This window comes from Sinocyclocheilus rhinocerous, unplaced genomic scaffold (assembly GCF_001515625.1).
Source record: "Sinocyclocheilus rhinocerous isolate Xijiao unplaced genomic scaffold, SAMN03320098_v1.1 scaffold138, whole genome shotgun sequence".
In the NCBI taxonomy this organism is placed as follows: Eukaryota; Metazoa; Chordata; class Actinopteri; order Cypriniformes; family Cyprinidae; genus Sinocyclocheilus; species Sinocyclocheilus rhinocerous.
This window is the reverse complement of record NW_015635519.1, coordinates 111,248-127,060: the sequence shown is the minus strand read 5'-3', so window position 1 is coordinate 127,060 and position 15,813 is coordinate 111,248. Positions and strand designations below refer to the sequence as shown.

At 37.2% G+C, this 15,813-nt stretch overlaps 1 protein-coding gene across 2 annotated transcripts in view; it reads right to left on the bottom strand.

Moving 5' to 3' along the window:
- Positions 1–4,470: 4,470 nt before the first annotated feature.
- tnfaip8l3 (tumor necrosis factor, alpha-induced protein 8-like 3) overlaps positions 4,471–15,813 on the bottom strand; it is a 38,915-nt gene continuing 27,572 nt past the window's right edge. Inside the window, exons 2-3 of one of the 2 annotated variants that reach the window (XM_016561291.1) lie at positions 7,094–7,131; positions 4,471–5,489 (exon numbers count right to left, since the gene is read on the bottom strand). In XM_016561291.1, the coding sequence (XP_016416777.1) occupies positions 4,965–5,489; positions 7,094–7,131 (563 nt within the window). In that variant the 3' untranslated portion in view covers positions 4,471–4,964. Of the gene's footprint in view, positions 5,490–6,494; positions 7,132–15,813 lie in introns of those variants that run through there. The other variant, XM_016561290.1, reaches the window with a different exon arrangement.

Here is a 15,813-nt window from a genome sequence, read left to right as displayed (position 1 = left end):
ACATGTAAGACCGTTTTTCAGTGAGAGTGAGACAATTTTATGACAACAATTTAGAAAACATTGTGATGAGAGAAGACCATTAAACAATAATTTATTTAATCAATGTACTCATCTTTGAGTGACGAATCAAACCAACAGTTTCTAATCGATTCAAATCGTCTAAACAAACCGATTCATTAAAGGAGTCAGGCCATATGAGATATATAAACCCTCTGCCCCAGGGTCTGTGGTTTTCATGTGGAATTTTTCTGCTTTTAAAGTGTTGATGTGGGTTGATTTTTGTTCACCTGTGGATTTAAAGGGGTCATATGATGCGATTTCAATTTTCCGTTCTCTTTGGAGTGTTACAAGTACCCCTTTAAGGTTTGAAATGCTGCATGAATTATATTTGGCTGAAATGCTTGCATTGAACCAATGACAATACTGTGCTACTGTATTATGTTAAGATTTGGTAGGGAGCCTTTAAGTTGTGTTTATGATCACTAGTGTTTTCAATTTCCAAATAGTGACTATTTAAATATGTACTTTAGGTATGGGAATTGCATTATTAAAAAATTTTTAATGGCCATTTTTGGCCTTGTTTTGCAGACCTGGCAACCCTGCACATCCCCACCGCTTTGACCTAAGCACTGTCATTCATCTTACTAAGGCTCCCCTGTTAGTGCACACTGTGAGGGGGTGTTTGAGTGTGTGGGTTGATTTGTAACCTGTTGATGTCTAACAGCCTGTCATGTCTTTCTGTTCTACCACAATTATTTCATTTCTGGGCGACCCGACCCAGCACAGTCTGCCGTGGCAGCTAAATTTGGGCTCTCAGTCGCACATTCTTGATCTGTGAAGCCACTGTGTGGGCAATCCTGAGCTGTTAGAAAAAATTGTGCCATTCCTCATTAACAAGCCTAGGCAGAGTCTGCTCATGTATGTCACTTTTTCTGTGCTAATTTTGGTGGGAATAATTTCCCCCCAAATAAGTTTTTTTTGTCCATACAATAAAAGTCAACTGGGTTCAAAACAACTCTAGCACTCATTGACTTTCATTGTATATGGGAAAAAAAATACTAACCTTTGAGGCATTTGTGTGTGTGTGTTCTCTTTAAAAATCATTCTTAAGCAGTTAAAAAACAAATCTCTTAAAGCAGTTAATGGTTAAGTTTAATTCATTCTCCAGAAACTGGTTACTGGCAAAACATCTGCTTTATTACAGAGTGCAGCAGTCGACTTCCTGAAGTAAAATCTCATTTTCTCCGTAGGGAAATAGATTTTAAATGATAACTTATAAACCTTTAAAGACAGACCTCAGTACTGAGAGTTCCAAGTTTCTTAATCAATGGTATATGCTTTTTATTAAAGCCATCCGTTCACATTATTATTATTTATAAAACTTAATATATCGTTTCTATAGATATAATCAACAACTTTGAATAGTTTTATAGTTCTCCATTGTTTTTAATTTGATTATGTTATTTGCAATGCTTCATGGGATTGTAGTTCTTCCCTCACTAGGTGTTAAATACAATGTAAGGTGTAAAAAAGTGTGTAATGTTGTGATTCACCTTGTAACTGGTTGGCTTGGTTCATTGCTTATAATGCTTTAACAAAGACAATTGGAAAAATGAGTGGAAACCAATGTCGCTGCAAGTATAGGCGGGCACTAATGCATTCTTTAATGGAATAAATGCTCTTTAGATGTTATATTTAATTTTATTTTCTCAGAATATGTGGCTACTTTTGAATGGCTGTCAATGGAGAAAGAAGCTGTTGCCCTATATGCTGTAATTGTGTAGTTATAACATCTACCAGCAGGGACTAACTGGACCAAGCCAACCAGTCAAACCTTGACCCTTGGCTCATACAGCTATGACAGGGAATTTGGACCAGTGAGTGCTTAGTAACTTTTAAAAGTGAATGAATGGCAAGAAAAGTTCACCAGATGTTTGTCATTAAAGTGTCTTTGTCTTGCATTTCATTTCTGTCTTAATGCTTTTTAAATGTGGTCTTTCAAACACAGAGAAATGTCAATCTGTTCTCTTCTTTTTGTGTTCAGAAAAGAGGAATTAAAACTCTTTATGTTAATAGAAAAGGAAGTTTTAAAACTCTGACAGACATGGTTAGTAAATGGTGAGTCCTCTTCTCTAATTTAAAAGGATCTGCCTCATACAGAACTTCTTTGTGTTGTATGAAATGTGCCTTTAGTTGTGGTTGAATAGAGTGATTTAACTGAACTCCCATTAGTCACATCATCTAACGCTGCTTTCAAGTCATGTTAGAATGATCATATTTACAAGTTGAGCGCATGAGTAATAATTACCAGCGGGAAACCGGGCTTGTCAATTATTATGTCAGGAATTATGGCAGAAGCAGATTGTTATTGATCATAATACGTTGTACTTCTGAACGTTGATGATACAATTTAGTTTGTAAAAAGCTTGCCAGAAAACACTCATTTAGCCGAGGTTTACGAAGAAACCAAATGATTTCCATTTCCTATCTTTCTCTCTGGCAACACGAGAATGAGAAGATAGAAGATACATTATTAAAGCATCATTTGTTCATCTAATGTGATTCTTTTGGTTTTCAATATATAACATTAGTGCAAAAAGCTCCCTGCTGTTGACGGGAAATGAAAAAAAAGAGAGCAAAATATAAAATTGTACCACGACTCCATTTCATTCCAAACAAAATCAGTTAATCACAAGTGATGTTGTAATATAATTTCCAAACTTATGAGTATGAACTTAGCAGGAGGACATCTCCTAATATCCACACATAAGAGACAAACCAGACCATTTGTTAAAACTGGATAAAGGGATAGTTCACTCAAAATTGTAAATACTTATTCATGTTGTAGTAGAATCATACTTTCACTTTCTTGAGAACATCACTGGACTTATGTGCAACTCAAATAAAACTACTGTAATAAGCTTTACTACAAGTTAACATTCTTATTTATCAAGGGCCACGCTCACACTGCGGCAGAATATAATCAGACCTTTATTTGAGTATTGCGCTCACGCATGTTTTGGTTATTTACGGAAGTGACAATCGCATTCTAGTCTATAACTGATCTCACACCGGCAAAGCCCTGATGTGCGGATGGAACCGTACAGGACAACTAGTTATCTGTCACGTTACATAGTGCGAGAGAGCTCTGCGCTGAACATATGCGTTTAGTGTGTGGTTTGGGTAACTTGCAGGACATTTAGAGAATCGCACCTGAATGTAAAACACTGACAGTGTGAACGCAGCCAAGGTCATCAAAGATGTCCCTGCAGAGTTATTCTAGTTAACCAAACATGTTGAGTAGAATAATGCTGCATTCCATTTAACTCATCCATCGAACTTCCTTTTTGGAAGATCACAATACATTTACTTTCTAAATTGCAAAAGAATGGTTTATGATCAGGGGAGATAGAAATTGAAGTTGAGATATCCCACATCTGACTTAGAATGGAATGCAGAATACTATTCCCAGACAACAAACCAGTGTCAGCCCAGATCCGGCCCGCATGGATTTCACACGGGCCAGATATGGACCGGCTCTGGGCCAACACTATGTTGCTGTCTGGGTTCTAACTGGCAGTAGACCCTTAACTGGCTAAACAGTATGGACCAATCAAACACAGATCAACCACAGTAGCTGAAATGACCAAAGGACACTACAGGAAGTTCATATGGATCGTTTAATGACAGATAATAGTGCTACACTCTGGGGTTACTGAACAGGCTTATGGAATAGTCACATTTCTCTTCTGCATGTACGTATACACACATTTACATGCTCTGAAACATCAGGATCTGGAAAAACCAAGCACAAGATCATGGTAGCTGTGACACTGAGTCATTACAAAGGCAAAAGACAGAAGACCAAAACCCCGACTTTTATTTACAATCTTTCTGCTGCACTTCAGTTATGCATTTATTTTTGGCGTATGCTCTGTTCAACAAAGGTTTGCGCCATTTTTCTTTTAAGCTCTCAACGCTTTAGGGATAGTTCATCCAAAAAAATATAATTTTCATAATCAGTTACTTGGCTTTATCTCATTCTAAACCTGTATGACTTTATTTCTACGGAAGAATCCGAGAAGTTGTGCAAAGAAAGTGAATGGGGTCAGACTCTGTCAAGCTTTAAACGATATTCGAAGCTGTTGCATTCACATTGATTCACGTTCAAATGTGTTAAGAGAGCACATTCTGTCAGGTTTGCCATCAGCAATACCAAATGAAATTTTTTTTTTGCGTCTTTCTTTCATAACTGATTGATATGCACCAAATGTTATGTTTAAAAATTTGTTAGAAATAGCAGAAGGGGAAACTATCACTGAAAGTATCACTTTTATGGTACAGTTTTATATATATATGTATAGTTTTATTCCCCCCCCTTAATTACATTTTACAGAAAAAAAAAACACCTTGATTATGCTAAACATCTCTTTTGTGTTCCACAATAAAAATGAAGCCATACAGGTTTGGAACATCATGAAGTTGACTATAGAATGTTCATTTTGGGATGAACTATATCCCTTTAACTTTTGAGTAGATTAACTGGACATCTTAACTGGTTCTTATGGAAGTACAGAAGAAAGCTATAGGGTTGCATTGCTAGGCCATTCTTAAAGAATAGGTAGGTCAGATTTCATACAGTGCAAATAAAGGAGCTCGTAATTTAAGACGTTCCTGCAATTGCACACAAAGGACAGGTTTTCGGGACACCGATTCATTCAGGTTCTCCACTTAAATGGATTTTCCCCAAACAATCATCTGGTACGTTGACAATACAGACCAGGATTTGACTTTAATCTGCATTTGGTTGACCATCCCTACAGGTTGGGTTACAATCACATCATTAAGTTATCATGACAGCCTAAATTTCAAACAAAAGCCAAAGAACACAAGTTGCGTAAAATCCCGCCATTCAAATCCCAGTAGCCTGATGAAGTCTCATCCGACGAACCGTGAACTGGAGGTTAAAGTGTGCCTTCATCTAGGAGTTTGTTTATCCCATCGCAGATCTTCCTCAGGTTAAGTCTGTACTCTTCAGATGGGCCGTACAGCTTGGTCAGGAAATTCACATCTGCGAAATGGTTGAACACATGGTCGATCCGCGCGTGGGAGCGTGCGGTCAAGTGGTGCTCCACCAGCTCATGGAGAAGGTCCCTACATTCCATCAGCAGCTCGGAAAGAATGCCACGGTCGAATGTGTACTCCACCTCGTAAAAGCTCACCACCGTCATGGCCGCCTGGTTCATCTTCTTTTTGAAGCGTTCGACGGTCTCCATCTCGTCAGGACTGAATTGGTGGTTTCGGTAGAGAATGCCAATCTTCAGGGCAATCTTGATGACATCTTTGATGATCTTGTGAGCTTCCTTCTTGCTTTTGGTGTATTCACGACTGGCCTTGTAGAGTTCGTCCAGAATCTCGCTGCTGGTATCATCTGTGAGGAGATTTGCCACGGCCATGGTGGCCATTTTACTCAAGATCTTCTTTTGGGCCTGAATCTGCTGCACTTCAGTTATGCATTTATTTTTGGCGTATGCTCTGTTCAACAAAGGTTTGCGCCATTTTTCTTTTAAGCTCTCAACGCTTTAGGGATAGTTCATCCAAAAAAATATAATTTTCATAATCAGTTACTTGGCTTTATCTCATTCTAAACCTGTATGACTTTATTTCTACGGAAGAATCCGAGAAGTTGTGCAAAGAAAGTGAATGGGGTCAGACTCTGTCAAGCTTTAAACGATATTCGAAGCTGTTGCATTCACATTGATTCACGTTCAAATGTGTTAAGAGAGCACATTCTGTCAGGTTTGCCATCAGCAATACCAAATGAAATTTTTTTTTTGCGTCTTTCTTTCATAACTGATTGATATGCACCAAATGTTATGTTTAAAAATTTGTTAGAAATAGCAGAAGGGGAAACTATCACTGAAAGTATCACTTTTATGGTACAGTTTTATATATATATGTATAGTTTTATTCCCCCCCTCCCCTTAATTACATTTTACAGAAAAAAAAACACCTTGATTATGCTAAACATCTCTTTTGTGTTCCACAATAAAAATGAAGCCATACAGGTTTGGAACATCATGAAGTTGACTATAGAATGTTCATTTTGGGATGAACTATATCCCTTTAACTTTTGAGTAGATTAACTGGACATCTTAACTGGTTCTTATGGAAGTACAGAAGAAAGCTATAGGGTTGCATTGCTAGGCCATTCTTAAAGAATAGGTAGGTCAGATTTCATACAGTGCAAATAAAGGAGCTCGTAATTTAAGACGTTCCTGCAATTGCACACAAAGGACAGGTTTTCGGGACACCGATTCATTCAGGTTCTCCACTTAAATGGATTTTCCCCAAACAATCATCTGGTACGTTGACAATACAGACCAGGATTTGACTTTAATCTGCATTTGGTTGACCATCCCTACAGGTTGGGTTACAATCACATCATTAAGTTATCATGACAGCCTAAATTTCAAACAAAAGCCAAAGAACACAAGTTGCGTAAAATCCTGCAGTTCAGTTCCCAGTAGCCTGCTGGAGTCTCATCCGACTAACTGTGAGCTGGAGGTTAAAGTGTGCCCTCATCTAGGAGTTTGTTTATCCCATCGCAGATCTTCCTCAGGTTAAGTCTGTACTCTTCAGATGGGCCGTACAGCTTGGTCAGGAAATTCACATCTGCGAAATGGTTGAACACATGGTCGATCCGCGCGTGGGAGCGTGCGGTCAAGTGGTGCTCCACCAGCTCATGGAGAAGGTCCCTACATTCCATCAGCAGCTCGGAAAGAATGCCACGGTCGAATGTGTACTCCACCTCGTAAAAGCTCACCACCGTCATGGCCGCCTGGTTCATCTTCTTTTTGAAGCGTTCGACGGTCTCCATCTCGTCAGGACTGAATTGGTGGTTTCGGTAGAGAATGCCAATCTTCAGGGCAATCTTGATGACATCTTTGATGATCTTGTGAGCTTCCTTCTTGCTTTTGGTGTATTCACGACTGGCCTTGTAGAGTTCGTCCAGAATCTCGCTGCTGGTATCATCTGTGAGGAGATTTGCCACGGCCATGGTGGCCATTTTACTCAAGATCTTCTTTTGGGCCTGAAGGGCCAAACTCTTGGAGTTGAAGCTCTCTTGCCCTATTCAAACAAAGAAGAAAGTAAAGTTAGCCACTCCAAGAATTTGTTTTTTCTATCTCTCACATAAGTCAGTTTGAATGTCAACAATGTTCAGTTTTCTACAGAACATTGTTCTGTAAATGGGCTGCAGCGTTTTGAGTACCCAGGTCAAGGGCGGTCTAACAGACATCTCTGTCAATATAATACCATGCTGAAAGGCTTTAAATATAAAACATTCCATCTGTCTTTCAACATGTTTTGCTCAAATAAGTGTGGATGTTTTTCTGAACCTTTATTATTGTGGATACCTCTATTCAGTTGTTGTCAAATTAAATGTTCTAGCATTTTTAAAAGACTGATACATTCCTTTGATGTTGAATTCTGTATCTCCACTCTTAGGCCCCGTCCACACAGAGAAGCGTTTAGCTGTATACGCATACATTTTGAATTGTATAGGCATTTCGTCCACACGGATCCGGCGGTTTGGGAGAGTGAAACCGATATTTTTTGAAACCGGGTCCCAGAGTGGATAAATCTGAAAACGCCACCCTTGCGTTTTCGTGTGGACAGCGAATCCGTATATTTTCTGAAACGATGACGTCATCAGCCCACGTCTTGCCCCTAGTCAGGCACCGCTACATCACATAACAGCAACAAAAACATGAACAAACACTGAATGATTGTCTTTTTATTAACTAACATTAACACAGATTAATAAATGTATTGTTCCATGTTCGTTTGTATACCGCGCGCAAGGTTTATGCGCATAGTCCAAGTCTTCTTCTCCGTTTTTAGTGTATCTCTGTGGCAGAATTACAGCGCCACATACTGGTCTGGCATGTATACTACATCGTTTTGTGTCGGTTTCGTGGTTTCGTGTGGACGCAGATATTTCTTGAGACGAGGGGAAAAAAAAGATCGGATAGGGAAAGCTCTGGCTTCATGTGGACGTAGCCTTAATTTCGAATCTGAATGAAATGATGAGATGTTTTTTAATAATACATTATTGATATATTTATTTAATTTGTGCTGATTTACTACAGAAAAGGATGGAGAAAGGAGATGGAAAAATAAGAGTGCTTAGTGACTTCAGCAAAACAAATAATTAAAAATAATAATTTCAGGCTCAGCAAGTTTTGATGCAATATTAGAAAGACAATTTATTTATCTATTTGCACAATTATAAAATGAGTTAGAAAAGGTAAAGCATCACTGGCCAATGCAACTGATTTTCTGTAACAATGACGTTTATAGTCTTTTTAAGAGGGACTTTATTGAGCCACTGTAGGTGTGTCATAACCGTATTGTGTGCAAATGGATGGCAGCAAAGCTGTTGATTTACTAATGATGTATACAGTGTCTAATGGACTGTGATAATATTAGTACAAGCTCCCTGGCCAGACTAGAGAGACTGTGCTGTTTGACACACTGTGAGCGGTACCCAGAGTTCCTCTGGGTGTGTGAGATTCTCAGCGTGTTCATTCTGCTGAGGTGTGCTGTCTGTCTGATCTGGTGTTGTAGAGGTGGAAACTGTACGTTCAATAACTCAATAATAAGAATTGGGCCAAAAATAGGAGAATGAAAAAAAAAATGGATTGCATTCAGGGAAGGCTGAGGGTTTATGAATCTCATGCGGGATTCCGTGACTTGAGAAAAAGATTGATGATGGTCTAGTGTAGCAAAGTTTCTCTCTCTCTCTCTCTCTCTCTCTCTCCCTCTCTCTCTTGTTTTTTGGTGAAATGTCAACTCTGGAAACAACTAATATGAATATGTATACCAGTGTTTCCAGATATTTGTCACCCTTCACCATACACAATACATGGATTTTAATCTGTATGAAATTTAAACTGTACTATTTTTTAACGGCATTATTTATTTGAAAAAAGTTTTTATACTTAAATATCTTTTAATATTATATATTGAAATACAATTTATTACAAAACCATTGTGTTTTGAACAATTTTAAGTTGGTTTAAAACAGATCTTGCTTCACTTTGTTTCAGACGTCACTGAAATTCAGTATGTTTGTTCAATAATTGCTCTGACAGAATCAGTGAGTTCATTTAATGAATTATATTTTCTGACTTATTCAAATCATTTTATTAAAAGAACCAACTCATTCGAGTCATTTGTTGGTGAATCAGAATACACTGTTCAGGTTGTGTTACTTTTTGCATGCAGCCTCTAAGCACAGCTCAATAAAAATATGTTTTCTTGCCATTAAATCGTTTTTTTTTTTTTGCATACAGCTCAGACTACAAGCTAAAAACTCTAAGATATTTCTTGCCGTGGCACTGTAGATCCAGCAGGGGTGAAGAGCAGTGCAGGAAACACTTGTTCACTCGTATTTTTGCATCATCTAATAGACCGTCACTCTTAAAAATAAAGGTGCTTCACGATGCCAGAAGAAACTTTTTTGTCTAAATGGTTCCATAAAGAACCTTTAAAGGGTTAGTTCACCCCAAAATGAAAATTCTGTCATTAATTACTCACCCTCATGTTGTTCCAAACCTGTAAGACCTTCGTTCATCTTCGGAACACAAATTAAGATATTTTTGATGCATTCTGAGAGCTCTCTGACCCTCCATAGACAGCAGCTGGTGCAGCTGACACAGAACAGCATACGTTGTTTACGTTCAGTGGATACTCTCCAAAATGGCGCCAGGGTTCTCCTGGAGACAAATTGTTAAATAAAGCCGTTATTTTTGTATTCTTTGCATACAAAAAGTATTCTCGTAGCTTCGTAAAATTACGGTTGAACCCCTGATGTCACATGGATTATTTTACCGATCTCCTTGCTACGTTTCTGGACCTTGATCGTGGTAATTGCATTGCTGTCTATGGGAGGGTCAGAGAGCTCTCAGAATTCATCAAAAATATCTTAATTTGTGTTCCGAAGATGAACGGAGGTCTTACGAGTTTAGAACGACATGAGGGTGAGTAATGATAGAATTTTCATTTTTGGGTGAACTATCCCTTTAACATCTGAAGAACCTTTCTGTTTCACAAAAGGTTCTTTGTGGCGAAAGAAGGTTCTTCAGAGTATAAAAAGGTAAGAAAGAGATCGTTCTTTAAAGAACCTTTGACTGAATGGTTCTTTGTGGAACCAAAAATGGTTCTTCTATGGCATCGCTCTGAAGAACCTTTTAAGCACCTGTATTTTTAAGAGTGTTTAAATGAGTTTGAATCAACCAGGATGTATGTTATCTAAAAAAGAAACTGTTTGTATGTTATTAGTTTAGTCAGACTTTGTTTTAGACCCCGATGTAGGCAGTAGACAACAAGGCAGCTCGCTATGGTGACCGTATACGTCCATCATAATGTGTAATATCTCAGGGTTTTGTAAGATGAGTGTGTGGGTTTATCTTGGGCTGAGCTGGTGAGATGGTTTATCTGTAGGAGGCGTGGGCAATCTGAGAGCAAATTTTATTTAGATACCTCCTAGTTCAAATTACACACTACAGACGTGATTAACATTACACAAACAAATGCAGAAAATCTGTTCTTTCCTGGACTCCTCTGCAGAGAGCCGTCACTCTCGTTTACTGCCTCACACAAAGCACTGTTATATGTCAGCGGGGTGGTTGGAAAATACGTCATTTGAGAATGCCACTGAATGCCACACAAATGCCTGACCCAGGCTCCAGTCTCTTTTATTTCATGTAAAGAGAGCCAGAGTGAAGTTGACCTCTATGCGCACACATCCGGCTGCCAGGTGAGATGGTCTGACCTCAAACTGACCGAGGCATGACCTTTAGCTAGTGTCTCTGACAGGAATGATGATGTTCACTCTGAATGACAAACTGGTTTATGCTTACTGCTCTTGTAGCTCAGCTGGTAGTGCATGACACTAGCAGCACTGAGGTCATGGGTTTGATTCTCTAGCGTACTTTAAAAAGAGTATTTATTACAGAAATAATATACTTTAAAGGAATATAATTAAGTGCAAAATAAATTTGTTTTTTACACTTAATTGCAAGTTGTTTACAATTAAATTAAAATGTATTATTGTTTAATTTGATATTAAATACGTTTAATGCTTATATTAAATATATTTATTTTATATGAAATAAAACTGGTTGAAATACGAGTGCTTTTTTATCCACTTACTGTAAGTAGAACTTAAGTATGTCTCTATACATAATTTCGTAATTGCTTATAATACTTTTGAAATATGGTTTTCATTTACATTTATGGTAAACTAAAATATATTTTAATGTCATTTTTGTTGAAACTTGTACTGTATGTCATGTATTTATATATTTTTGTAATGACACATTTATTACCATTTAGTACATTTAAAATTCAACTTTAAACGTAATATCAAATAACACACTACAGTTAAAATTACAAATAATAAAATAATAATGTAATGCAAAATAATAATATAATAAAATGTACTTTTAAATAAAACTTTTAGTTTGACATTACAGCATTATTTAACTGCACATTTAAAAAATTTATTAAAGTTCATTAAGAAACAAAAGTGTAGTTACTTTAAAATTGTGAAGACATTTTTTTATTATTATTATTTTTTAAAAATAATAATAAAAGTACACTACAAGTGCACTTTCATTGCAATTAAGTGTACTTTTTATTTTTAAGGGACTGGAAAAAATTTATATATATAATAGTTAGAGTGACAGTATAAAAGCAGACTATAACAAGCAGTGCTGTTTTGTGAAAAATGGCAAATTAAAAATTCATGTTGCTATTCTGGCATTTGTGTTTCCAGTGAAGAGATCTTGGTTGGCATTTCATGTTGGCATCATTTAAAGGGCTTATATTGTATGAAAAAAAAACAAAAAAAAACTAAAGGTCATTTTGAAACAAAAGGGTATAATGCACTAGGTCAACAGTCTAATACATTGTCCTAACCAGGCGTGACACAATAAATTTTTAGCGACAAGTAATTTATCTTTCCATGCTGAAAGCAGAAATGGTGTGCGACCTGAAGCACAGCTGATCAGAGTATATTTGATGTTTAATATACAACTGAATGGAGCAGGCTTTTGGACAAATGAGATTTCTCTTTGGACAAGGCTACCAAATGCACCAGAAATAGAAAGCAGACCAAATGTTGTGTTGCTTCAATTTACATGGAAGGGATTGCTTGTATTGCTTAGTTTAACCACATCGCACCTGGTCAGGATATGGCGTAACATTCCACACAATGTGAAGCTTTTTTCCCCAGTTCATTTATTAAAACTAAACTGCAATGGCTTGTTCATAAATCAACATTCATGTGGTATCACAACCATGAGCTTTTGAACATATGGCTGCACATGTTTACATATCTTTGCTTATTAAGTGTTCAACAACTTCATAAGTGGAGTTCATTTACATACTGTAGCCTATAGAAGTCTTAAAGGTACAGTAGCATATTTTTACACTGCGTCTAGATCTGGTGTCGACACAGTACAAGGATCAGAGAGAGGGTGGAAAAAGTTATTCAAACACTAAATTAATGACTAAATAATGTATTATGATCTATTATTAAAAGCTGTAGCATGCCGTCTGTCTGTAATCATTAATGTACTATTATTATTTGTCTTTTGGTCAGGGCGGATGTCACATTCAGAAATGGAAATTGTAAAGAATTTATCGATTATTGTTCTAATTCTCATTCCACTTCACAATTTCACAATACCATATACTTTGTTTAGATATAATATAAATAAAATACTATACTATAAAAATTGTTTTGGTGACATGCTTTACTACAAAACTAATTTCATAATTATTGTATATCTTTAACCACATATTGTCCAATTATTCTGTAATTTAAATATTTAAAATATAACAAACCTTAAGTATGCACAACATAATTAAGTTTATTTTCATACCTACATAATTTTATTGTGAGTTAGATATGACTGTGAGGAATGGTTTGTGGTTTGATGTTAATGGCACTGATTTTGTCTGTGACTCATATGTGAGTTGTTTAAATGATTCATTAAAAGAACCAGCTCATGCAAATCATTGGTTTGTAATTTAAACTACAATGAAGGCATTGTGTTTGATGCTTTGTGCAAACAGGCAGTACAAAACATGTTTTGTCTTTCTACATTTTCCACTGTATTATTTTGTGGTTCCAGAATATTCAGATTAACCAACACTGAGTTTTCCAAAGCCAATTTTTAAACCCTTAAGAACTGACTCTGACACCCCTGGCAGTTGGTTTTGCAGTGCACAGGCGTTTGACTGTTTCTGCATCTGTCTCAGTGCTGTAGTTTGTTGTTGTTGTGAATCGAGGCTTTGTTTAGCATCTCTCTCTGTGATGATGTGAAGTCGGTGAGTGACAGACACGACCTGTGGCATCAACACACACCAGACCAACTTGACACACTGACCCGGGCTACACAGAGTTTCTGCTCTTTTGGGCCATAAAACTGTCAGAGGGTCATGCAGGTGAAAATAGAAAAAAACAAAAAAACTGCTGTCTGAATGTGTGCAAGAGGAGTTCACTAATAATGAATTTCACTCAGTCACTGACAGTGTTTATGTGCATGAACTGTCTGCGTTGTTTTAGAACAAATTCACTGAAGCAATTATGCAAATCAGGTAAAGGCATAAACAATTCCAAATAAATGTGTGCTGAAGATAGTTAGCATGGCGCAGTTCACCGTCTCACAGTCTAGAATTGGAGGGGATGCTGCCGACTATCAAGATATGGCATGTGACACTCTTCTCCATTATGTACTGAATAACAGCCCTTGAATTATTAATCATGTTATAATGTACACAAACTGTTCACCATTTGCATTCCGTTGACAATGCTAAATTAATTGCGCCATGGAATATTGCTGACTTGAGAAAATGTAACGACTGTACTTACTGTAATTACAAAGTACGATTTGTATAGAAAAGTAAGCATAAAGCTGCACCCATAAAAAAAAAAACCCTCAGTGAGGCACAGCCAGGGGTGCATTGTAACTGTAACTCACTGATTAACTACCATAGTACAATGCAATGTTGGAGAAACTGACCAACTACAGTAGACACGACTGTTTCCCAAAACTGTAGTAGCATGGTCACACCACAATGGTTCAACAATATAAAATTGTTGTTAATGACGTCACATGCAGGTGGTGGTGTTAAAATAGTCATTGTGTCAGGCCCCTTCTCTGATCAGGGCCCTTGGAATTCTAACCACAGTAGTTCCAAACATGTTTACGATGCTGTTTGCACATGTTTGTTTGAATTATGGTTTCGGGAAACGTCGAATTGTTGAATTATGTTGGTAATGATGGAACTTGTTATTATATTTGATTAAAGGTGTCATATGATGCGATTTCAATTTTTTGCCGGTTTTCTGCTATCCTTATCTGGTGTTTGGAAGAACGAGGAATGCTCTTGCAGCCTACATGACCTCCACACACTTATGACTGATTTGTTTACATCCGACCAATTAAAACTAATCCTCAGACTCTCTGTCCCTGTCTTATTCTCCTCTGACCACATTGTTTTCTTCTGTCCTCCCCAGACTGTGTTTACTGTGTTCATGCGGTTGCCTTGGTGTGCAGAGATCAGATGCTGCATTGTGAATGCTGGTTAAATGAAATCACTAATTCTGTCTGATTTCAACTAAAGCATATGCAAAGTACTCACATAGGCGGGACAGTCACCTGAGCGACACTAACTGCAGAACTTTGTAATGGAATTAATGACTGGGGTGGTGAAAGAGGCACTGAAGTTTTATATAGCTGTAAACATGCATGTGGTATGTCAATGGTAACGTTGTGCTCAATCAGGAAATCCCATCCTATGAAAACAGGATGAGTAGCGGTGCGTACTACATGGAATACATGGGAAAATGTGACATCTCCAATATGTATGGGAGCTGTCACAGAGTGTTCATGTGTTTGCATATTAACCTTTTAAATGACCATCTGTAGGAAAATGAGATGGACTGGTTTTAAATACAGGACACACCTTTATTTGTATGATAGACAGGTTTATGTCTCACAAAGAGATTTATATCTTTGTTATACTTTTGAAATATATACAGCACTTGAGCCAAACGACTAAACAAACTCCTAGACAAAAAGAAATAAAATAATATTTTTATTTTCCCCTCAAGATTTTCCGCTGTGTCCCATGTCAAATACTTTCATGAAGGGTATCCCAGTCCTAGTGGGAGATTTTATTTCTCATAGGACGCTCTTACAAAGGTCAGGAAACTTACCAAACATTTCAGCTGTTTCCTTGAAGTATCAACTCTTTGATTGCAGAGTTTGATTTGGGAGCTTGGTAGTTTCTTACTGAACCAGGCTTGCTTAGAGTGTTTTGTGGCCTTAAAGTCTATGCTTACCCAAAATACTATGGTATCATATAGTAATACAATGTCACTTTGATATATACCATGGTATATCATATGGTACTTCAAGAAATCCCTTGTGGAAAAGAAGTGTGCTTAACTGTTTTGAATGTGCACTAGTGTATTTTAAAACTTGAAAGTATATTCTTTAAAATGCCCCTATTATGCCATTTTTAAGGTTGCTAATATCGTTTTATGAGTCTCCTAAAACAGGTTTACATGCATGCAAGGTAAAAAAACATGTTAGTTTTCTCAAAAAATAGATTTAATTTTACCTCATTTCTAAATGATTCGTAAACGACTCGTGCAAAGAAATTCAAAGAATCAGTCTCTCTAAACCCCTCCTTTCCGTGAGCCCTCACTGCTGTGATTGGTCAGATGGC